Source organism: Lithobates pipiens, unplaced genomic scaffold (genome assembly GCF_037356315.1).
Source record: "Lithobates pipiens isolate NorthernLeopardFrog02 unplaced genomic scaffold, aLitPip1_a1.2 Scaffold_18, whole genome shotgun sequence".
In the NCBI taxonomy this organism is placed as follows: domain Eukaryota; kingdom Metazoa; phylum Chordata; class Amphibia; order Anura; family Ranidae; genus Lithobates; species Lithobates pipiens.
This window is the reverse complement of record NW_027507758.1, coordinates 140,147,878-140,171,363: the sequence shown is the minus strand read 5'-3', so window position 1 is coordinate 140,171,363 and position 23,486 is coordinate 140,147,878. Positions and strand designations below refer to the sequence as shown.

Here is a 23,486-nt window from a genome sequence, read left to right as displayed (position 1 = left end):
AAGGCCCCATTCACACTGAGGCTTTTCAGGCGCTACAGCGCTAAAAATAGTGGCTGAAAAAAGCAGCTCCTTTCATACTGGAGCTCAGCGCTAAGACTAAAAAAGTCCTACTAGTCGCATCTTTGGAGCGGTGAAGGAGCTGTGTATTCACCGATCTTACCCATTTGGGCAGTTTTAACCCTTTTTTCGGCCGTTAGCGGGGGTTAAAACCGCCCGCTAGTGGCCAAATGCCGACGGTAAAGCGTCGCTAAAAATAGCGTTGCTTTACCGCCGACGCCCGCACCGCTCCAGTGTGAAAGGGGCTTTAGACTTGCATTTCTAAATACACAAATTCCTGTTGACAACTCGCCTAGCAGAGCCTCGCTGTCTTTAGATTCCGCTAAGGCGTTTGACAGCATAGAATGGTACTATATATGGGAAGTTCTTAAAGCGGGATTCCGCTCCTTTTTTTTTTTTTTTTTTTTTTTTTCTTACCTGTGTCACAGGTGGGCGAGTGCTACCTTCGATTGGCATCCACGTCCGGCGTTTATTTGACCCCCGGCGCGACAAATCTTTTCCTCAGGATGAGGAAAACCTGCTCTGGCGTTTTCCATTTTAACTGTGGGCGTCTGAAGCCCACAGGCATTTACTTCCTGGTATATGATGTCTGGCTCCCAGCATGCTCCGCTCCATCTTGCACATGCTCAGTGTGCAATAGTGGTAATGGCAGATACAGCTGCCTGCCCACTTTAAAAATGGCAAATTCGTACACGCCCTCGTCACGTGACCGGCGTCCTAACGAAATCTCGCGAGATTTCGCAATTTCATTGTCCCCCATGGATTCTTGGGAAATAGCTTACAAATTTCCCAGGGACCATTGCGAGGACGATAGCCACGCCTACTCCCACGGGAGGACAACCCGGAAGTCAGCTGAAACATCAGAAATAAAAGGTAAGTAAATAATTTTTTTTTTTTTTCAGGGTTCGTTTAGGTAAGTATGCTATCTGTTGATTTTAATAACATGAAGTTTCATTTTCAGGTACCAAACCACTTTAAATGCTTTGGTGACAATTTTTTGTAATTGAGTTAAGATTCTTGTTAAACTAGACCTCCTGGGTAATTAAATCTGCATAATACTCATTCCATGGAATGTAGAACTTTGTTTTTCTTGAATATCAACTTTGGATTACCTTGTTTACTAACTAAAGTGACTTATTAGTATGCAATGCCTATGGATATGATGACCATGAGCTAATGAATGAGAATGTAGTCTATCCCTTTTTCCATTAATTAGAACCTTGAGGTTATAAATGACCTGTAAGCACATGCATTGATTGATTGACACATCCGCTGTGTCCCAATAAGATACCTGTGTGGGTGTGGGTTCATGAACTCGTGCTGTCTGCATTCAAGGACCCACACCGACGTTGTATTTAGACACAGCAGCTGTGTCTTGATAGATATCAATGACTGCCTGCACTGAGATGCACTGAACACCTATGCAAGTACACAGCCCTGCATGGGCATATGGTAATCTACACCATGAGTGAACGAGTCTCAAGTCTGGGTTTTTTCCAGCTTCTGTTAAAGTATATGTAAACCCTCGCCTTGTAAAACAACTTATTCAATTTGAAATAGAAGTGAAAGGCAAAACATTTTTTATATGTAAATAAAAAAATTATCTCTAATTAGAGCTGCACAATTAATTGTTAAAAAAAATCATCATCTTGATTCAACCCCCCTGATGATCTCTATTGCAGAGTTTGCTGATTCTTTCCTATAACAAGTGGAGAGACTTATCTGCTCACTCAGCTGTCAAAAGAAAACATCCAGGCAGTCTGCCAACTTTTTAACATGAAACATTGTAACTAAAGCTGGTTATACACCTATAGATTATCTGTAGATTTTCTATGGTTAGATGGAAAAAGTGGGAAATTATCCACACAGTTTAGCAACACGGAGAAATCTGTTGCATTTTTTCCATCTAACCATAGAAAATCTGCAGATAATCTATAGGTTTATGGCCAGCTTAACTCTTCCTTCTTGAATCAAAGGGATACACTTCTGTGTAAAGAAAAAATCCAGGCAGTCTGCCAAGTTTTTAACAACTGTAAAGGCAGGAAGTTTAACCACTTAAAGTCTAAATCTTTTTCTGACTTTTTTTGCTAGAAAATTACTTGGAACCCCCAAATATATATATATATATATATAATATTAGCAGAGACCCTAGGTAATAAAATGTCAAATGCTACAATATTTCATGTCACACTGTATTTGCCCAGCGGTCTTTCAAACCCAATTTTTGGGGGAAAAAATACACTTTAATGAATAATAAAAAAAAAAAGTAAAGTTAGCCCAATTATGTTTTTATTTTTTGTTTTAATGTGAAAGATGTTACACCACGAGAATCGTGATCTATCTTCTAAGCAAAAAAAATTGTGATTCTCATTTTAGCCAGAATCGTGCAGCTAGCTATCTCATCAAAAATAGGGGGGGTTACTTCCTCTGTTCTATTATTATTATTATTAGTGCAACAGATCAAAAAAAACTGACGGATTGGATCGTTCCTTGGATCAGAGTCTCTGATCGGATCATTTTTCGGATCAGCAAATAATTTAATTTGCAAAAACCTGTGAAAATTCCTCCACCATATAGTCCCCACTGCAATATCCACAATCTCCCCCACTGTGATATTGGCTGGGTATCGGCAGGGTATGGAGGGATGGCTGCTTCCATCCGATCTCTCCCCTCCACTGTACAGATTAGTACAGAGAGGGGAGAGAGGATCCGGCATCATGAGATGACCCTGGTTTGTTTACAAGTGATCGCTCCGTCGGAGCAATCCCATTGTAAACGGCCTGGGTGTAGAAAGATGGCCGCCGTTTCGGAGCTAGGCCGCAGCCGCGGCCTTTCCTAAGGCCGAGATCGCGGAGCACCCCGCAGATCGCGGCATGTGCCGATCCGAGCGGGGTGACCCGTTGGGATCACGGATTGGTGACGATCCGTTGCACCCCTAATTATTATTTATTTTTTTGGGGTTCAGTGTCACGGTGGGCTCTCAATCCTCTGCCAGTATTCAATAGAAAGAGACAACATTCTCCAATGCAAAAATATTTTTATCTGATTGCTCTTCAAAACATGACAATATAATGCTGCTACTGTACAGTTATGGGCATACCATTCTCTTCATCAGGCTTTGTGCAACAATCTACAAAAGACCTCATGTTTTTATACCAACACCACAGGGTGTAACCTTGCAGGTGAATCCCATTGCAACTCTAATTTAACCCTCCGCAGACTAAATCTAATAAAATCTCCCTCTCCCTCTCCCTCTCCCTCTCCCTCTCCCTCTCCCTCTCCCTCTCCCTCTCCCTCTCCCTCTCCCTCTCCCTCTCCCTCTCCCTCTCCCTCTCCCTCTCCCTCTCCCTCTCCCTCTCCCTCTCCCTCTCCCTCTCCCTCTCCCTCTCCCTCTCCCTCTCCCTCTCCCTCTCCTCACAATCTTTATATAAGTAGATATAGATTGTAATCCCTCAAGGTGCAGGGACCGTAATTTATTTATCCACTATACTTCTTTGTTTTAGTATCCTGTCACCTCCTCTCCTGTCTTAAGTATTTCCTCCAAGACAATTATGCCTGTACACACGGTCGGACATTCCGATTACAAAATCTGTCAGATTTTTTTTTCCGACAAATTTTGGCCCAAACTTGTTTTGCATGCACACGGTCGCACAAAGTTGTTGGAAAATCTGATCGTTCAGAACGCGTGACGTAGAACATGTACAATGGGACTATAAAGAGGGCAATATCTTTCATCTCGTAATTTATTCTGAGCATGCGTGGCACTTTGTCTGTCTGAATTGTCTACACACGATCGGATTTTGTTTGGAAATTCCGACGGAAAAAGTCACTTTTAGCCCACATACGATCGGATTTTCCGACTTCAAGATCTGATCGCACATTTTGCGACGGAAAGTCTGACCGTGTGTACAGGGCATAAATCTCAAATCTGAATCTTTGTGTCCCTGTTCAAGAAAATGCCTAGAAACTGGCAAACCTGGTTGCTTATGTCTGATGGTGCTACGATGCTGAGCAATCCTGTCCTTTCATTTTTTATTTTTGTGTGGTCTCCCCAACATATATAAAGTTACATGGGCATGTTAAAATATAGATTACATAAGGACTGACGTGTGAAAACCTTTCAGCATAACCTTCTCACCATTACCAGGATGTATATAATGGTCACCTTTGATTATTAACTGCTAGCCAACCAGCCACCACAGTTGTACTGCGGCAACATAGCTCAGCTGCGTGAATCACCATTATGCTACGTCGCTTAGGGGATTAGGGTTTCCCTCTGAAGAATAAGGTTAAGGTGGTTAGGGTTTCCCCCTGAAGAACAAGGTTAGGGGGTTAGGGTTTCCCCCTGAAGAACAAGGTTAGGGGGTTAGGGTTTCCCCCTGAAGAGCAAGTAGCGTCCAGTAGCGACAAACTGGTCCTCGCACGCAATTTCTGACGTTTTTCCAGCCTCATCAACAGCAACGTCGGGAGCATTTCCTCACGTGCTCGTTATGGGAGCCATAGTAAAAGCACTGAAATTGAGGTAGATACAAGTACACTGCTGCTATCTCAGCTGCTGCTACTCACCCTGGTCTCACAGGAAGGCTGAAATAGTTAAAACAGTTTTTTTTTGGGCTTTGGGAGGGTCTTATGATATCTTAAACGCTCCTAGACACGAACGCGGCATGCAAACGCGGCTAATTGGGCGTTTTTTCAAACGCCGGTTTCAAGCCGTCAAAAATTTCGTTCAGAGGTTTCCTCAGCGTCCCGTGTGCATTAAGCCTCACAATAGATCTGAATACATGTGGGTGGAAGCTATCAAATGGCAAAAATTGTTTTCTATACTTCGCTTTGGTATATAGATCAGATTCTATCCAATCTATATAGATTCCCGTGTCTAAAAAAGGAACTGACCCCCCACCTATATTTATCTTAAATTGTATTCCAGGACAATAATCATTAAGCATTCCATCAAATCTTTTCAAAGATTCAACGTTGCCCCGCCCAAGAGTAAAAATATTGTTAATGGAACGCCACCAGCTTTCAGAAGTATGTTTGTGAGGTCAGGCAATGTAGAAGAAAAGGCCTGGCTCGCAGTGTCCACTCTAATTTATCCCAAAAGTGTTCTGTCTGGTTAAGGTCAGGACTCTGTGCAGGCCGGTCAAGTTCCTCCACCCCAAACTTGCTCATCCATGTCTTTATACATGCCATGTTGGAACAGGAAAGTTGGGAGCATGAAATTGTCCAAAATGTTTTGGTTTTTCTATTATGAATACCTCTCCATTTTTTTAGAAGTGATCACATACATTCTATTCAGAGCTGTATAAGGAGGAGGAGAAACCACAGTACACTGGAATGGACTGAGTGCTCGGCACAGCCAGAGATTGGACCATGCTTTTCTGTCAAGCAGAGTGTGGGATAGGATCCATTACACTAGGCATGAGTGCTTTCATCAGTATATTCTGCTTCCTCCAGTTTGATCATCAGAGAGATATATTATTATATAATACAAGTCTAGCCGAAAATAGCTTGTAGAATCTTGAATCCTTTATTGGACAGAATGCAGCCTTTTTATACACTTTTAACACAAGGGGTTAGATAATGAGGTAGGGCTACTCGTGGATACTCCCCCCTCCCCTATAGCAACAACTTAAAAGACCATTACATAATTAATATATTAACACAGCACTTAAGGCAGCCTAGGTGACCAGATGGAGCGTCTCCGCAGGTCAATGTGACCAGCTCTTTCAAGGATTGTGTATTCAGAATTAACAACCAAGTATAGTCTTTGGGCAAATCCAAGAAAACCTCACAATAGTAGAGTTAATTAACACAAACAACAGTAGGATAGAAAGGGTTCCCAGAGTCTGTGTCTTGGGGGATATGGACCTGAATCCAAAGTAACACCACCTCCAGGGTCCCCAGGCATACAGCTCACAAAGAGCACCAGTCCCCAAAATGACAGGGCCCATGATCGGTGGGCAAGAGGCTGACATTCAGTCCCCTCCAAAAGCCCCTGGCTTGGTCTGTCACATTTCTCCCCTTTTGGCAGAAGACTAACACAGGAGGAGACCTCAGACGGGTTGACTCCGAAGTTAGTGCATAGTTCCAGTCCTCTAAAGCCCCGTACACACGAGCGGACTTTTCAACATCCAAAGTCCGTCAGACCGAGTCCGTCAGACTATCCGATCGTGTGTGGGCTGCAACGGACTTTAGCTTCGCAAAAGTCTGACGGACTTTAGAAATGAAGCATGCTTCAAATTTTCCCGACGGAACTCCGCCGGACCCGGTCCCCTTCGAAAAATTCGCTCGTGTGTGTGCTACTCCGACGGACTAAAACCGACGCTAGGGCAGCTATTGGCTACTGTCTATGAACTTCCTACGTCGAATCCAGTCGTACGTCATCACGTTCGACTCCGTCGGAGTTTGGTGTGATGGTGTGTGGTCAAGTCCGTTCGGTCGAAAAGTCCGCCAGAACTCCGTCGGAACTCCGTCGGAACTCCTTTGGAGGTCTGTCAGACTTAATCCCTCTCGTGTGTACGGGGCATTACGACTGTACCCACACAGTACCCCAAACAAATTGTTCCAAAGAGCGCATTACTCACCCAGCCAACCTCTGCCTCTTTCATAGAACATACCCGCTGCTGGGGGAAAGTGTGGACTGGTCCTTCCCCCTGGAGTCCCTTCAGCTGCTGGAGAGAAGACATTGTTGCTGGGCCCACTCAGTCTGTGTGTCTTGGCAGGATATGGACCTGAATTCAAAGTAAAACCACCTCCAGGGTCCCCAGGCATACAGCTCACAAAGAGCACCATTCCCCCAAATGCCAGGGCCCATGATCGGTGGCTAACATTCAGTCCCTCCAAAAGCCTCTGTCCTGGCTTGGTCTGTCACACCTAACATGGTCAACTTTTGATGGGAAAGCAGAGCTACTGGCAGGAACACCAGGGATTTCACACTAAGGAAGCAATACAAAGAGAACAGGATACATTTGTATACCAATTACATGGTACATCAGGCACAAATCAGGAATATGAAATGTTGGGTTTACATATTCTTTACAAGAACAAACTTTCCAGCAAAAGCGGAAGTTAGAGGGTTGACACTGGCAGGGGTGCTTAATTTATATAAAACCTTTATCCCAAAAGAAAAGAAAAAACTAGGGCTGTAACTGCTTAAAGCCTGTGAGTTAGAAAAAAAAAGAAATCTGTACAAGTGATATCGGTTCATAGTGTTCTTTTGTGTTGCCGTCTTCTGCATCAGTGTTCATTGCAATTGTTTGGTGCAGTGGGGTCATTAGAACAGCAGGAAGAGTGCTGGAGATACCATACCCACCTTTTCTGCCTGTCTCCTCCATTCATAGAAGTTGCACTACAGCTTCTATGAATAGAAATCAATCTATGAATGGAAGAAGGGTGGATAAATGAAAGGTCCACTTCATCCATTCATAGATCCTGTTTAATAGAGGAGGCAGGTGGAAAGGAGGGAGGGGGGGGGGGGGTACAGGGGTACAGTTGGCATTCTTGACAGGTTCTTATGACGTGGCCCTCGGCTCATATTAAACATCTGGAAGTTTAAGGCTGTGGGGGTAGGGAACGATTGAAGAATAAATACAGCCAGCAGTGCAAGGGACACTTCACACTGATTGTAAGTAACGGGTCCCTTGCGCTGATTTAAAAAAAAATGTTTACTTGAAGTGATAATAACGTTTTTTTTTTTTTTTTTTTTTTTTTTTTTTTTTTTTTAATGTATTAAATAAAAAAAATAAAAAAGATATTTTGCTCTGTGCAATGATATTGAAGAGAATGGTTCCTCACCGGTGCTCTCCACTCCTCCTCTCCTTGCTATGGGGGTCACCTGTGCAGACAAACTCCCAAGCCGGGCTGTATGCATTCATAGACATGCCCTCCGCTTACTCGTTGCAGGTTTTAACTGGCAGCCTATTGTTTGCAACAAGTAGTAGAGTGTTTTTACCTTTAAATGGTTGTAAAGGCTGATCTTTTTTTACCTTCATGCCTTCTGTGCATATGAAGAAATACACATTGCTTGGTTAGTTAAATTTAACAGAATATGAAGTCAAACAAAGTCCATTGTACCATGAAATGAACTGTTTAAACTGTCTGGATGTATCAAGGTTTTCTCCACAGATGAAGGACTACATTGATATTTCCATAACCACGTCAAACCTCTTTTAGATGTGTGTAGAACTGAAAATATGCTTGAGCATTATGAATCCTCCACATATAGGGAATTATTTATAAGTAAAAAGTTTGCATAGCTATTTGTTCAACAGAACTGCTAGCAAGTTTATTCTGTGCAAAATCAAATGTTCTGTTTTCTCTACAAGTTTTATCCATTCAGAAAAAAAATATGGAAATACCTCATTATGGCCACTAGATGGAGCTGAGGATCATTTATTCCTATGATTTTCTGCTCCGTCGAGTGGCTATAATGCAGTATTTCCTGTAAACCCCTCTGAATAGCATTTGACCTGTAGAGAAAATAGAAGGTGAACATTGGATTTTGCCCCATCTACATGAATGTACTAGCCATTTTCCTGGATGAATCGCTATCTATTATTTTTTTTTATTTTGTTTTATATTTATAAATATAAGGAATAGTGTATTGCCCATGGGTAAATACCCCTTTGTCTGTCATCTGTGATTCCACCTTTTCTGTAAAGCCCCTGTTAATTCCTATGCATGGGAGAAAAAAACGTTTTGCCTAAAATGAAATAGAGTAGTTTATGGGAATGAGTGCTTTTGGAGTAAAAATCAAACTAAAGATAGTTTTCTATTTAAGATACAATAATCATTTAGTTTATTCGGCATGAAATGGAGCTTGGTTATGTAGCACGAGGCTGTCTATTCTGCAATATTTACATTTTTTGGTAAACTCATTCAGTGAATCCAAGCTCTGCAAGCTTAGCTGAGCTAACATGCACTGCATTGATGTATTCACACAATTTTACAGTAACCATGAGATAAAACAAAGGAATATTCCTTTATCCCATTGTTTTGCAAATCTATGTACACTACAAACTGTATGATTGTTTGAAGAGAAATGCATCTGTACCAGGTTCTAAGTGTGAGGAGGAAGAGAAAGCAGTCAAAATTAAATTAAAGATTCTAACTACTGGCAAAAATAAGTGCTTACATTTAAAGGGCATCTGTCATTTCAGAGCCATCATGGCAGCGCCGGTTAGTGGGCATCCACTCGCCTGCTGCCGCCACGTTCCTCACTTTGTTTTGTCACTGCCGCATCACCAGCCGTCCCATTAAAGTGAATGGGACTGTCGTGAGTCAATAGCAGGTTAAAGGAGGAGCCGCTGCAGGACAGAAATGACAGTTGCTCTTTAAAAATAATGATTTAAATCAAATCCACCCTGACTTCTGATGACTCTGACCCTAACAAAAAACAATCAAGCTTGGTGAGGATGAAACCTTTCCTAACTAAGCTTGCAAAATATAATTCAGACTATTGTATAGATCAGAGATCTCCAAATGCTGGCCCTCCCAGCTGTTGAGGAACTACATGCTCCCAAGAGGCATTGTAAAACTCTGACATTCACAGACATGACTAGGCATGATGGAAATTGTAGTTCCTGACCACCAACTGGAGGGCCCATAGTTTGGAGACCTCTGGTATAGATTATTGGTTTCTCATGTCGCTGTACCGAACTATAGTCCTACCTGTAGAAAGGTGTGTATGTCCTTTACATTGTTATTATACTTTTTTTCAGTGTGCTGTAGGAATAAAGCAGCTGTTGGATATTGCAGTGGCAGAAATACCCATTTACCTCAGGAACTCCACACCACTTGTCTTGAAAGCCACAGCGGGGTTACGTCTCTTACCAGGGGAGAAAGCACAGAAGCTGCTGGATACGGTAACTGCTTTGTGTCTTCTGTGTATGTGTGCGCTCATTGTTTACAGCTAGGGTTGCACAGATACCGGTATCGGTGCCGATATTAGGCATCAGTACTCATGCAAAGGGTTTCAATACCTGAAACCAATACTTTCAGGCTCAGTTCTTTCAACTGTCAGTTTTATTTCCCCACTGACAGCTAAAATGTATACTAAACCCCCCCAGCAATTACTGGTTAAGGAGCGGGGTCACTGCTTTCTTAGCAACCGATGACTCATTTAGCTGTCAGTGGGGTTTACCTTTGACAGCTGAAGTATAAACAAAGTCCCGGCAATTTGGAGCTGTCAAAAAAATAAAATTAAAGCAGACGGCAATGTTTATCAACAACATTGCTCAGCAGCTGAAACAGAAGGATAAAAAGATAAAAAATATTGTTTCATTTTGTATCCACTTGTTCATCTACAGATCAAAGGGATGAACTTGGATCTGCAGATGAAGCAACCTGTCAAGTTTATTTATTTATTTTTTTAACCACTTGGGATCCGCGCTATTGCCAAATGACGGCATTAGCGCGGACCTACATTTCCGGGACTACGTCTATTGACGTCGTCCCGTGTACGAGCGGCCTGCGCGCCCCCTGAGGGGCGCGCGCGGCGGGCTCTGTGATCGGCGAGTCCATGAGACTCGCCTGATCACCGATCCGTGCAAGGGGTCGATCCCGACCCCTTATCACGTGATCAGCTGTCAGCCAATGACAGCTGATCATGTGATAGAACGGAGCCGGTAATCGGCTATTATTCCTCCTCGCGCTGACAGCGCGAGGAGAAAAAAAAAAGCCGGTCACCGGCGGCCGTGATCGGGACATCAGTCCCGATCACGCCCATCAATACAAGGGACCACCTGCCACCTGCCAGTGCCCACCTGCCTCCCGCAGTGCCATCCTGAAGTAAAATAAAAAGCAAAAGTAAGTGCCCCCCGTCAGTGCCCACAGTGCCACCCACAGTGCCACCCACAGTGCCACCCAATCTGCCTCAAAGGTGCTGCACCCCAGTGCCGCCCATCAGTGCCCAGCAGTGCCGCCCATCAGTGCCCAGCAGTGCCACCTATCAGAGCCCATCAGTCCCATCTATCTGTGGTACCTATCAGTGCCCATCCGTGCCACTTATCCGTGCCACCCATCCGTGCCATCTTATCTGTGCCCATCTTTGCCCATCAGTAGCGCCTTATCTGTGCCCATCGGTGCCGCCTTATCTGTGCCTATTAGTGCCACCTTAACTATGCCTATCAGTGCCCACCAGTGCAGCCTATCAGTGCCCACCAATGCAGCCCATCAGTGCCCACCAATGCAGCCTATCAGTGCCGCCTAATCAGCGCACTTCAATGAAGGAGAAAAATGACCCGTTTGCAAAATTTTATAACAAACTATTAAAACATGATTTTTTTTTTTTTTTTTTTTTGCATCTTTTTTTGTTTGTTTAGCAAAAAATAAAACTCCGAGCTGTAACTAAATACCACCAAAAGAAAGCTCTATTTGTGGGAAAAAAATGATAAAAATTTCATTTGGGTACAGTGTTGTATGCCCGCGCAATTGTCATTCAAAGTGCATCAGCGCTGAAAGCTGAAAATTGGTCTGGGACTGAGGGGGGTTTAAGTGCCCAGTAAGCAAGTGGTTAAGGACTGGAAGGATTTACCCCCTTAATGACCAGGTCATTTTTTATTTTTTTTGCGCACTGCGTCGCTTTAACTGACAATTGCGCGGTCATGCAACGCTGTACCCAAACAAAAATGTATGTCCTTTTGTCTTTTTTTTTTTCCCTCACAAATAGAGCTTTCTTTTGGTGGTATTTGATCATCTCTGTGTTTTTTGGGGGGTTTTTGTGCTATAAACAAAAGTGCAACAATTAAAAAAAAAAAAAAAAAAAAGCAATATTTGCTTTTTGCTATAATATCCCACAAAAACAAAAAGTCTGTTTAGGCGGATGTATATTCTTCTACATACTTTTGGTAAAATAAACCCCAATAAGCTTATATTGATTGGCACAAAAGTTATAGCGTCTACAAAATGGGGAATAGATTTATGGCATTTTTTTTTTAACTAGTAATGGCGGTGATCTGCGATTTTTAGCAGGACAGCGACATTGCATTGGACACCTGACACTTTTTTGGGGGAACCAGTGACATTATTACAGTGATCAGTGCTAAAAATATGCACTGTTATTGTACTAATGACACTGGCAGGGAAGGGGTTAACAGGGGCAATCAAGGGGTTAAACGTATTCACTCAGTGTGTTTCTAATCTGTCTTCCTGCATAGCAGAAAGGCAGGCTCTGTGTGATCTCCCCTGTCAGAATGGAGATCTGCCTTGTTTACACAGGCAGATCCACATTCTGTCACTGCGGGGGAAAGATTGCGGGTGGCCGGCAGACATCGAGTCCGTCCCACCCGCTGATTGGCTCTCCCGGTGGCTAGTGGACACGTGCGTGCCTACAAATGAAATGTTCCCAAGCCGACGTACAGTGACGGCGGTCCGAGGGAACGAGCCGACCTTCCGCAGTACAATGACTGGTCGGCAAGTGGTTATTGTTCCTCTGTTTAGCACCTTATTAACCCTTTAACCGCTTGCCGGACGGCTCACGATGATATTCGTCGGCAGAATGGCATGGCTGGGCAATGTATGGGTATGTTGTTCCCTTTAAGAGCCGCTGGGAGTATGCACCCACTGCACTGTGGGGGATTTGATGCATGCGGGCACCATTCCCGCCAGCCACCTGCAATCGCGGGCACGAGAGACGGCATGGGGATGTGTGTGTGTGTGTGTGTAAACACACAAATCAATGTTCTTTCAGGGGAGAGGAGACTTATCGTTTGTTCCTACTTAGTAGGAACAATGATATGTCTCCTCCCCCAGTCAGTCCAATCCCCATACATTTTAGATCACATCCAGGGAACACACATTTAACACCTTGATCACCTCCTAGTGTTAACCCCTTCCTTACCAGTGACACTTACACAGTAATCTGCATTTTTATAGCTCTGATCACTGTATAAAGGTCAATTGTCCCAAAAATGTGTTGAGTGTCTTATCTGTCCTCCGCAATGTCACAGTACTGCTGAAAATTGCAGGTCGATGCCATTGCTAGTAAAAAATAAACAATAATGTCAAAATGCCATCAATCTTTCCAATAGTTTGGTTCGCTCAAAAGTTCTAGCATCTACAATCAATATACGCCTAATGCGAAATGTTGTGTTTTTTTAAAAACATTTTTGGGGATATTTATTATAGCAAAAAAAGTAAAAAAATATATATATATTTATTTTTATTTTTTTCCAAAATTGTCGCTCTTCTTTTTATTTTTTTATAGCGCAAAAAATAAAACCGGCAGAGGTGATCAAATGCCACCAGAAGAAAGCTATTTGTGGGGAAAAATATGTAAATTTTGTTTGGGTACAGAATTGCATAACTGCTCAATTGTCAGTTAAAGCCAGGCAGTGCCAAATTGTAAAAAGTGCTCTGGTCAGGAAGGGGGTAAAATCTTCCGGGGCTGAAGTGGTTAAAGTGGTTGTAAAACCTTAGGGATTTTCACCTTTAATTCATACTATGCATTAAGGTGAAAAACCATCTGTACTGCAGCGATTTATACCCCCCACCCCCCCCTTCTTACCTGAGCCAGCGATCCAGTGATGTGCACAAGCACAGGGGCTCCAGCTGCTGGCATTCTCTTCATTGGACAGATTGTGTCCTGCTGTCTGCATGAATGGATGCAGCAGCGGGACTCGGGAGCGAGCCCGCACAGGTGCCCCTATGGAAAGCGGCTTTCCGTAGGGCCACCCGTTGAAGAGGCGCCTAGAGGGGGACCCCAGAAGAGGATTGAGGCTGCTCTGTGCAAAACCATTGCACAAAGCAGGTAAGTATAACATGTTTGTGATTTACAAAAATGAGTTACTTAACCCTAATTAACCCCCTATTCTCCTTCTCTATTTATTATTTTTCTGCTGATTTTTATTCATTTATTTATTTTTTCACTTTTATTTTATAAACAAAACTATTAAAACCTTCCTTTTTTTTTTTTTTTTTTGTTTTTTTTTTTTTTTTTTTGTTTGCTTTGTTCGTTGATATTTTTACACCATTAAAATATATTTTTACACATTTCACAAGATAAAAAATAAATATTTCATTTTGTAACATTTTTTCAATTCTTTTGTACCATTGCTGACAGCTAAAGTGTAAACAAAACGGTTTCGGCAACTGGTATAGGCGAGTACTTAAAAAAATCTAAATAAATAAAAAAGGAAAAAAATATCGGTACTTGCTGTAAAAAAATAAAAAAATAAAATAAAATTAAAAAATGGTATCCTATGCATCCCTTTTTAAAGCCATAAAGAGTGTCCCTCAAGCTGCAGCTGACTCCTCCTGCTGCTCACCATGCCATGTAATGTGCTGTAACCATTTTCCCCACTTGTCTGGACCTTTGAGTTATATGGGCTTTTACAGGCTTTTGTGTGCATTACAATGATTTTTTTTTTTTCTTTCTGTTCAATGGCAATGCAAAATCAGCTTGATGGAGGCCAGAAGTAAGTCAGATACAACTGTAAATGGTACTCTAAAGCATGCAACCTGAATGCATGCTGCATTTTCCTGTACACACAAGCCTTAATACACTTAGCTCAGTAAATAAAACGAAGATGAAACTGTGACTGCACTTGGAAGCATGCCCACTGAAAAAGGCAGAGCTATATATAGTATAGTATGTAAGGGAATCCCACCCCTTAATTTGGTTCTCCGCAATGTTTTGTATAAAGCAAGCTGGCGATGCTTACAGCGCTCCTCTCCAGCACTCTGTACACTGGGGCATTAGCACCATCTGAACACATCAGTGAGCTTTGTCTTGGATCAATAAAATCCATTATTCTAGGCACATAGGGTGGGAATAGACTTTTTGTTTAATCTATTTAGTTGATTTAATCATGGGTTTTGGTTAATTGTCGTTTAGCATTACCCTGTCAACCCATATTAAACTTTAAATCAAAGAAAAAGCTGGTACTGCCAGGCACACTACATTAAAATCACCTGAAACTGCTCCCTTAGCTGCAAAAGTATTCAAGAACAAATGATTGGTTCACAGGGAAGAAGTCGATGATCAAGGGATTCATTAAAGGAAATCTGTTTGTATCTATATTAGGCTGGGTTCACACTAATGCAAATTGGATGTGGATTTCACCGCATCCAATTCGCATGACAGGAGATATTGACCAGCTCTCAGTGGACCTGGTTCACACACCTCTGGAGCAAATCGCACAGGATGCCGAATTCAGCTAAAAAAATCAACCCTGATTCATCCCTGAAACAGAGAACAGGGACGCACCGGACCCCTGCTGTGAGCCGCATCCGGAAGCAGTGTGAACTCAGCCTCCAACTCTAGGTGGCTGAGCAGCACCCTGAATTAAAATTCACAGAGATCTGGTCAATAAAATTTTCTTCCAGCAGAGGTCCAAATATTATATTTGTATACGTGTCGCATTTGAGCGGATGTCTTTTTTCGCAGCTCCGTGATCACCTCTGCTTAATCCTGTGCAATCCTGTGTACCTGCCTCTATCTCAGCTGATTTCCTACCTGACTGCTTGGTGAAGGTCCCATGCTCCCTTCTGTGCTTTTAATGGATGGGAAATCGCAAGGATCAGCCCCCGGCCAAAATGACTATCCCAACGCGTTTCAGACAAGGTGGCCGCTGGGCCACATGCATCCCTCGCATCCACGCCAGAATTGTTTAGGAGAAGAGCTAGACCCCTCTCCGCCACCATCCCTTGGGGCCCCGTTCCACCGGCGCTGCTATCCCAGACCTCCCCTAGTGAGGATGGCATGGAAGAAGACCCAGAACCTACTCTGCTGGATCTTCTCAAGATTCTTAAGGTAAATCATTTAGATCTTTTGGGAAAGGTGTAAGAACTTAAACTAGACATAACAATAATGCGCCAGGACAAGCACAAGATCCGGGATTTGGTCTCTGAGCGGTGCATTAGTGATCTGGAGTACACTGTTCACCCTGTCATGCCTGCTCTTCAAACACCAAAATAAGATCACTGGAAGATAAAGTGGAAGATTTGGAAAACCGTCTGTGCAGAAACAATTTGGGACCGGTGGGCCTCCCTCAGCGGGTCGGGTGGTGTCTGACCCGGTATCCTTCCTGGAATGCTGGTTTACCCAGGAATTTGGGAAAGACTGCCTATCCTGTTTTGTCCTGGAAAGAGCCCATAGAGCTCCTGGCAGACTGCTCTCTGAAGGCAACCCTCCCCACACCATGGTTATCAGTCTACTCAACTACCGGGACAGGGATGCCATCCTACGCGTTACTCTCCTGAAAGGGAGCCTCAAGATCAACAACGCGATGGTGTCCCTCTTCCCTGATTACTCCCCTGCCGTTCCTGCATCAAGGGCCAAATACCAACATGTCAAGCAACTGCTGCAGGGAAAAGCCATTCAGTACTCCATGTTATTTCCTGCCACATTGTGGGTCGTTTACCAAGGTAAGGTGCACTTCTTTCAAACACCAGCGAATGCTCTCTCCTGGTTTGAATCCCTGTGACAACCTGGTCATTTGTCTGACCAGCCATCTGGCACCTGAACTGGGCTCTCCTTTCAGTAATGAATCCTACCCCTACTTTTTTTCACTTACAGCTTCAAGAATCGTTGCAGAGACAGGTACTCAAAATTATTTGCTCTGACAAGAGGATATAGATTCCACGAGGGAGACTATGCTCCTAAGGTTACTTGCATTTTTGATCACTGACTGCTCTAACATTTGTTCATTGACTTCGGATGTATAGGCCAGGTCCCCTTACTTTATTGGCTGTTTGGGGTTTAGGCCTGCTTCTTGTTTTTTGGAGCCAGGCAGGGTCAAACTCAGGTAGAGGTGTTTATTTTAAATACCCTCCTTTCAAATTGCTCGAGTGTTTGCTGGTATGTGTGTTGTATGTTTGTGTGTGATTCCCTTTTGTCTTGCGTCCCCCTTCCGATTGCCGGGTGGGAGTATACGGTCAGTCCATGGGGCTTCTAGACCTTAATATTCTAAGGTTTAATATAATTTTTCTTGCTCCACCATGTCTAAGGTCATGTGCATCTCCTGGAATGTGCGGAGGTTAAATTCCAAGTTTAAAAGGGTTTTGTTGTATGATTTCCTCAAGGTACATAAACCGCATATCCTATGCCTGCAGAAAGCACATTTAATGGGGTCCAAGGTCCTTGCCCGGGGTGAGTAAATTTTTAATATGCAAAGGACTACCCTTCTCCTGTGAGAGGGTTGTTTCGGATCCAAAAGGGTCAATATATTTTTGTCCTCTGTACAGTATATGCGGTGCCTTTTACTGCTAGTGATGGTATATTTAACTCGGTGCTTGACCCAAGTCTGGACCGCTTGAAGCTTCTTCATTACGAATCTAAGTTGTTTGGTCAGTGGTGTGCTTCCTTTGGGTATGTGGACCTATGGCGACAGAGGAATCCCCTGGCTAGGGTGTGTCAATCCCAAACCTCTTTCCAGGTTAGATTACACCCTGGTGACATCTGATCTAGCCTTCTCTATTCACGCATGTCTCATATATAGCGCAAATGATATCTGACCACTCTGCCTTTTCAATAGAGCTGCTATTGGGGCATAGGCCCTCATTTCAGTTGTGGAAGCTCAATTCACTCTGGATAACCACTCCTGATCTGCATTACCCCATACACCAGGATATATCCCATTACTGGAGGGACAATGCAGGGTCCTCACCTATGGGCCCCACTTGGAATGACTTTAAGGTGACTATGCGGGGCTCTTGCATCTCCAGTATCGCCAAATATAAGAAAATCCACCCAGGCTACCCTTTGTACTTTGGAGTCCTCCTTAGAAGCAGCTAGGGCCCAATATACCACACTTCCGACTCCAGATTCCAATGGGGTATTGGTGGGGGCACATAAAGCCCGTGATCTTACCACCCAAAAACAACAACTATATTTGTCAGCTAGATTACATGAACACTGTGGAAAGAATGGCAAATTGCTGGCATATCTTTCTCGTATAGCATACACTGATAGGTCTATATCACAAATTGGACTTCATGATGGATTATGAACACCTATACTCTGCTCCGGTGCCTCCTGCTGAGATTGAGTTGGCAGACTTCTTTGAATCCATACAATTTCCCAAATTGGAGGACTCCCACAGACATTTTGGATAAACCCCTGACGACTGAAGAAATTAGAGGCCATATATTCTCTCCCTCCAAACAAGACTCCAGGGTTAGACTGTCTACTCGCCGAGTGGTACAAGCACTATGTGGAAGACCTTGCAAAAAAACTACATTCTCTGTTTGAAGCTGCTTTGGAGGAAGGGGAGCTTCCCTCCTCTGCGAAGCTTTGATCATTGTACTCCCCAAACCTGACAGACAAAATATTATGCAGGTCCTATAGTTCAAACCCATTATTGAATATTGATGTTAAAGTGCTGGCCAAACTCCTATCTATCAGACTACAGACATTTATTGTTCACCATGTCCATCAGGACCAAATGGTGTTCATGCCTGGTAAGAGTACATATAACATTTGGTGTCTTTATCTACTTGTTCACAGGGCGGCCAATGACCAAAAAAGCAGACTGGTGTTATCCTTTGATATGCTGAAGGCTTCTTTCCTTTGGGAAACCATGCATCGGATAGGTTTTAGCCTTCACTACATCAATTGGTTTTGCCTGCTCTACACTAAACCTAGGGCCAGGGTATGCACCAACAAGGACACAGCTGATGTTTTTTTTTTCTTTACGGAGGGGTACGAGACAGGGCTGCCCACTCTCGCCGCTTCCGTTTGCACTGGCCATAGAGCCTCTTGCTCTGGCAGTGCAACAGTCGGCGTTGGTAGGTGGCATATGTTATGGTGAGCAAATGGAAAAGATCTCTCTCTATGCTGATGCATTAATTTACCTAGATGGCTCAGAGCAGTTCTTTGTGTCATTAATGGGGGTCCTGGAGGAGTTTGGGAAGGTCTCTAGGCTACGGGTCGGTTAGGAAATATCTGTTGCGTTTCCGATTGGCCCTAACCTCGACTACACATCTAACTCGCTTTCAACTGGTTATTCAGCCCACATTTAAGTATCTTGGGAGCCAAATAATTGCAGATCTGTCTACTTATGAATCCCTTAGGCCTTGTTCACACCAGGTGGATCCGCTGCCACGGAGTCCGCCGGAGTCCACCAGCTCAGCAGGAGATCTCTCTGTCTGCTGAGCCGGCGGATGACAGGTCCTTCTCTGCTTACTGCGTGGGGAGGGGCTTGTTGAGTGCCGCTGCTTGCTATGGAGAGATCAGACAAAAGCAGACAAACAGCATGTCTGTTTTCATCAGCTCTCACCCAATCTGGTCCGATCCACCTGGGACGGATGTTAACATAGAGCCATCCATCTGATTTTAGCAGATCGGACCGGGTCGGATGTCAGCGGACATGTCACCGCTGACATCCGTCACTTCATAGACTAACATGGAGCGCCCGTTCAGGTCCGCCGACAAAACTGACAGGTGGACCTGACCGGTCCGACAGTGTGAAAGGGGGCCTTAACCTAACTCCAATTATAACACATTGTGACTAGGCTCCGCACCTGGACTTCCTTGCCTCTTAATCTGGTGGGCTGTGTGAACATTTTTAAAATAATATACATATATATATATATATATATATATATATATATATATATATATATATATAATTATAAATACATTTTTTTATTTTATTTATTTTTTGTGCATCTCCGTGTTTTTTTTTTTTTTTTTTTTTTTAAATTAGACTCAATTTTGTCCACCTTCCTCTGGCAGGGGGCACGTCCACGTATTGCAAAAGCGTCTCTCCAAGCTGCTAAAGCCCATGGCGGATTGGCTTGTCCAAATCGAAGGCACTATTTTTTTGGCATCACAACTTGCGTACATCTATGAATTGTTCCTGGAGACCTCTTCATCTCCCTCCACCACTCTGCTGACTGCAGTCTATGGTTCTAGGGCCTCAGCTGTAGATGACACTACACAGGTTGATATCTAAACGCTGCTCTCTGATAGAGGTTAGCTGGCTTGCATGGCATGAGGGTACTAGAGCGTTGACAAATTCAGAAGGGGTATCTCCTAACGCTCCCCTGTTGCAAAATCCCAATTTCTCAGAGCTCCTGAACCATCTGGACTCCCTGTGGCAGACACAACTAGGGGTCACCCATATCTCTCACAATATCTTTTGCTTCCTTTGAGTTGAAGGCTAGGTGTGGAGTGACTAATAAATTATTTTTCAAATATCTTTTACGTCATGCCATCCGGGCACAGTTTGCCGGTGTGATCCAGGGACTCTCAGAATCAACTTTTGGAGGTGCTGTTGTCCTATCCAGATATTGAGAAACTGGTTACGACGGTGTGTTCACTTTTCAGTTTGGGGTCAATTCCTTCCAGCTGGCACAACGAAAATGGGAGGTTCTGATTCCTGGGCTGTCCGAGGAGGAGTGGGAAGAGGCCTCTGAAATCTGCTTCCAGGACCTTATAAGTTCTAATGATCGCTATACACAGTTCAAATATATACACCAGCTGCATTGGCCCGCATGGGCTTTGACTCTGCATCCTCCTGTCCCAGATTTGGGCATAAGGAAGCTGAGTACTTACACATGTTTTGGTCTTGCCCTACCTTGTCAATATATTGGAAGGACCTATTTTCTTTTTTTGATAACACTTTACATTTACCTGAACCTCATACTCCTGAAGTTGGTCTACTCAATGTGTTAAATGGCTTTATCCACAGGACACATGCTCGTACTCTTGTACGTATATTGTTATTCCGTGCCTGGAAATTCTGATACAATGGAAAAAACGCTATGGCTCCGCATATACAAACCTTTTACCGCACGATGAATAAAGTATTGCCCATTTTCAAGCTCATTTACCATGGCAGAGCCTGACCTAAAAAGTTCTTCAAGATCTGGCAGCCATGGCTGGATATTGCTGATTCCTTTTGGAGAAACACTCCGCTATCCCAACAGTAGTGGGTAGCGGACTCGTGTAACCCTAAATTTGTACCTATCATGGGATCAGATCAGCTGGGGTGGGGTAGCAGGGTGTGTGTGTGTGTGTGTGTGTGTGTGTGTGTGTGTGTCAGTATGAGAGACAAATTTTGGTAACGTGTTTAACAGTTCTCCTCCTTTAATGGAACCATACTGTTGATGCAAGGGGTCCTACGCGGTCCCTAGAAAGCAATATTGTGAACCACTATGTGACACTTCCCCCCCCGTTTGGGAATTGGAGGTGTTGATTCTGATATGTTATTATGTTGGCTATGTTGGGCCAGAAGTTATATAACACTCAATTGTATTCCTGATGTACCCTTTTGAAAAGAGTATGTTAACATTTTTTTTATGAGAAAACTCAATAAACAAATACTTAAAACAAACAAACAAACATCACAGTCCCCTCCCCTTAACATCAAGGTGTCCTCAGGTCCCCCTTTACATCATCCCCCTCCAGCCCTTTCACAGTATTGTTCTCACACCTCTTTGACATAAACCCCCTGACAGTACTGTCCTCTGCCCCTATTTACATTATCCCCCACATTACTGTCCTCAGTTCCCTGGAACCCCTCTTCCCACATTACAGTCCTCATTGCTCCCCACATCAGTCCTCCGCCTCCCTCCACTTTTATGTCCTCAGCCCCCCCCCCCACATTATACTCCTCAGCCCCTTCCACATTACAATCATCAGTCCCCCACGGTCCTCTGGCTCCTCAAATTTTAATGTCATCAGCCCCAAATATCACTGTCCTTGGGACACACATTCTCATGACTTTTCAGCCTTTTATCCTCACCCCCTCACTTTCTTACCTTACACAGAGCAGAGATCATGGAAGGTACAGCATGTCTGGATGGAGGGTGGGTGTTGACAGTGATTATTGGTTGCTAGGACCGCCCTTCATCCTAGCAGCCAATCACCTGCTTGCTAACCTTGGGCAGCTCTGTTCTCCATCCAGAACTGCCTTGCCTCCTGCTGTCAGTTCTGTGAGGATTACAGAGCGACGGCAAGGGGAAGAAAAGGCTCCTAAATGGCGGAACCGCAGTGGGCCGAATGGGAGAGTGACGCAGGCTGCATTTGGCCCGCGGTCCGCCATTTAGTGATGCCCACCCTACTATAACATATTTCTTGAGGCAGTTATAAAATCAATGTCTTTTTAAATAATAACAAACTGCCCTGATTTTTAAGGATAGACCTTAAAAAAGAAAAGAATGCACGTATCTGTATTTGTTGTATTTTTTTTTTTTTACACTTGAGCGCTATAGTAGTTCATTGATAGCTACGTGCTGCTTGCCACCGTGGTTGTAATGCCAGACTTGTAGTTCATTAATTCACAAATCTCTGTGAAGGAATGATATGGGTGTGTGGGCAAACCCCTGAACAGCCATTTTTTTAAACTGTCGCAGAGAGGGTGCCGGCAGGTTCTGCACAGTAACTGTTTACACCCTAAATATGGATGTAACATGTTACAAAAAACTTAGCATTTAAGGTAAGCAGCCCAAACCATTATGCTCCCTCCATCATGTTTCACAGCTGGGGTAAGGATCGGATGCTAATTGTGAACATTTCCCCACACGGGATCTTGCATTTCTGTTGTACTGAGAAGAGTGGAAATTACTGTTACATGTATTTTCTAGAATGCAGCCTGTACCATACAAAGCAATAGAATGATGGAGGGGGTGCTTAGAAAGCTGGTCCCTGGGCTCACCTTTCAATACAATTTCAGTACAAAGACTGCTTTCATGTACATAGGAGGGGATCTGCTGCTTTATGGAAGAGGTTTATGCCATGACTAAAGAAGATGCATAGAGGCTGCCATTACCATTTGAGCATGCCGTTCCTGGCTGTTGTGCTGAAGCTTTGGCTTTGATGCTGACCCTGAACACATTTAAAGAGAAGGAAATGATTTCCAGCACGATCTTCTTGATAAACAAGTGACCCAGTGGTGATGGTTAAGACAAAAGGTTAGAGGGCCCCATGTTTACCAATCAGCCTGGCCAGATTACCAAATGTTGGCTTCCCAAAGGACGACAACGAAAAATATCCAGCATGGGAGCTGAGGAGGCAGAACCCAACCTGACCTCATGCCGTGTCTTCCTTTCTGTTGTCCCCTGTTGAGGTCAGGGTGGGTTCTGCCTCCTTAGCTTCCGTGCTGTATATTTTTCATTGCTGTCCTTTGGGAAGCCAGAATTTGGTAATCTGGTCTTCTACCCTTGGACCCCTCTTACTTTTTTTGTCTTGCCTTCACCACTGGGTCACATACTTGTTTATTACAATTTCAGATAAACTACACATGCATCCACCACTGAAGAAGCTAGCCTTGTCTCGTGAAACACATAGGGTTATATTAGCCGGTTCCCGACCAGCGCACGCCGATGTACGTAGGCAGAATGGCATATTGGCGTACAGGTACGTCCAATCTCTAATGCCGCCCTGCCATTGCAAGCGCACAATGCTGGTTGGGACCCCAGTGAGACCGGTCGCGGGTCCCGCGGACTCTATCGGCATACCCGATATCGTCTCACGGGGCGGCTGA

The 23,486-nt window shown here is 43.9% G+C and overlaps 1 protein-coding gene across 1 annotated transcript in view; it reads left to right on the top strand.

Annotated features, from left to right (window-relative positions):
* ENTPD6 (ectonucleoside triphosphate diphosphohydrolase 6) overlaps positions 1 to 23,486 on the top strand; it is a 62,689-nt gene that overhangs the window by 18,057 nt on the left and 21,146 nt on the right. The window contains exon 4 of the mRNA XM_077486192.1: positions 9,777 to 9,920. Within this exon, the coding sequence (XP_077342318.1) occupies positions 9,777 to 9,920 (144 nt within the window). The remainder of the gene's footprint in view (positions 1 to 9,776; positions 9,921 to 23,486) is intronic.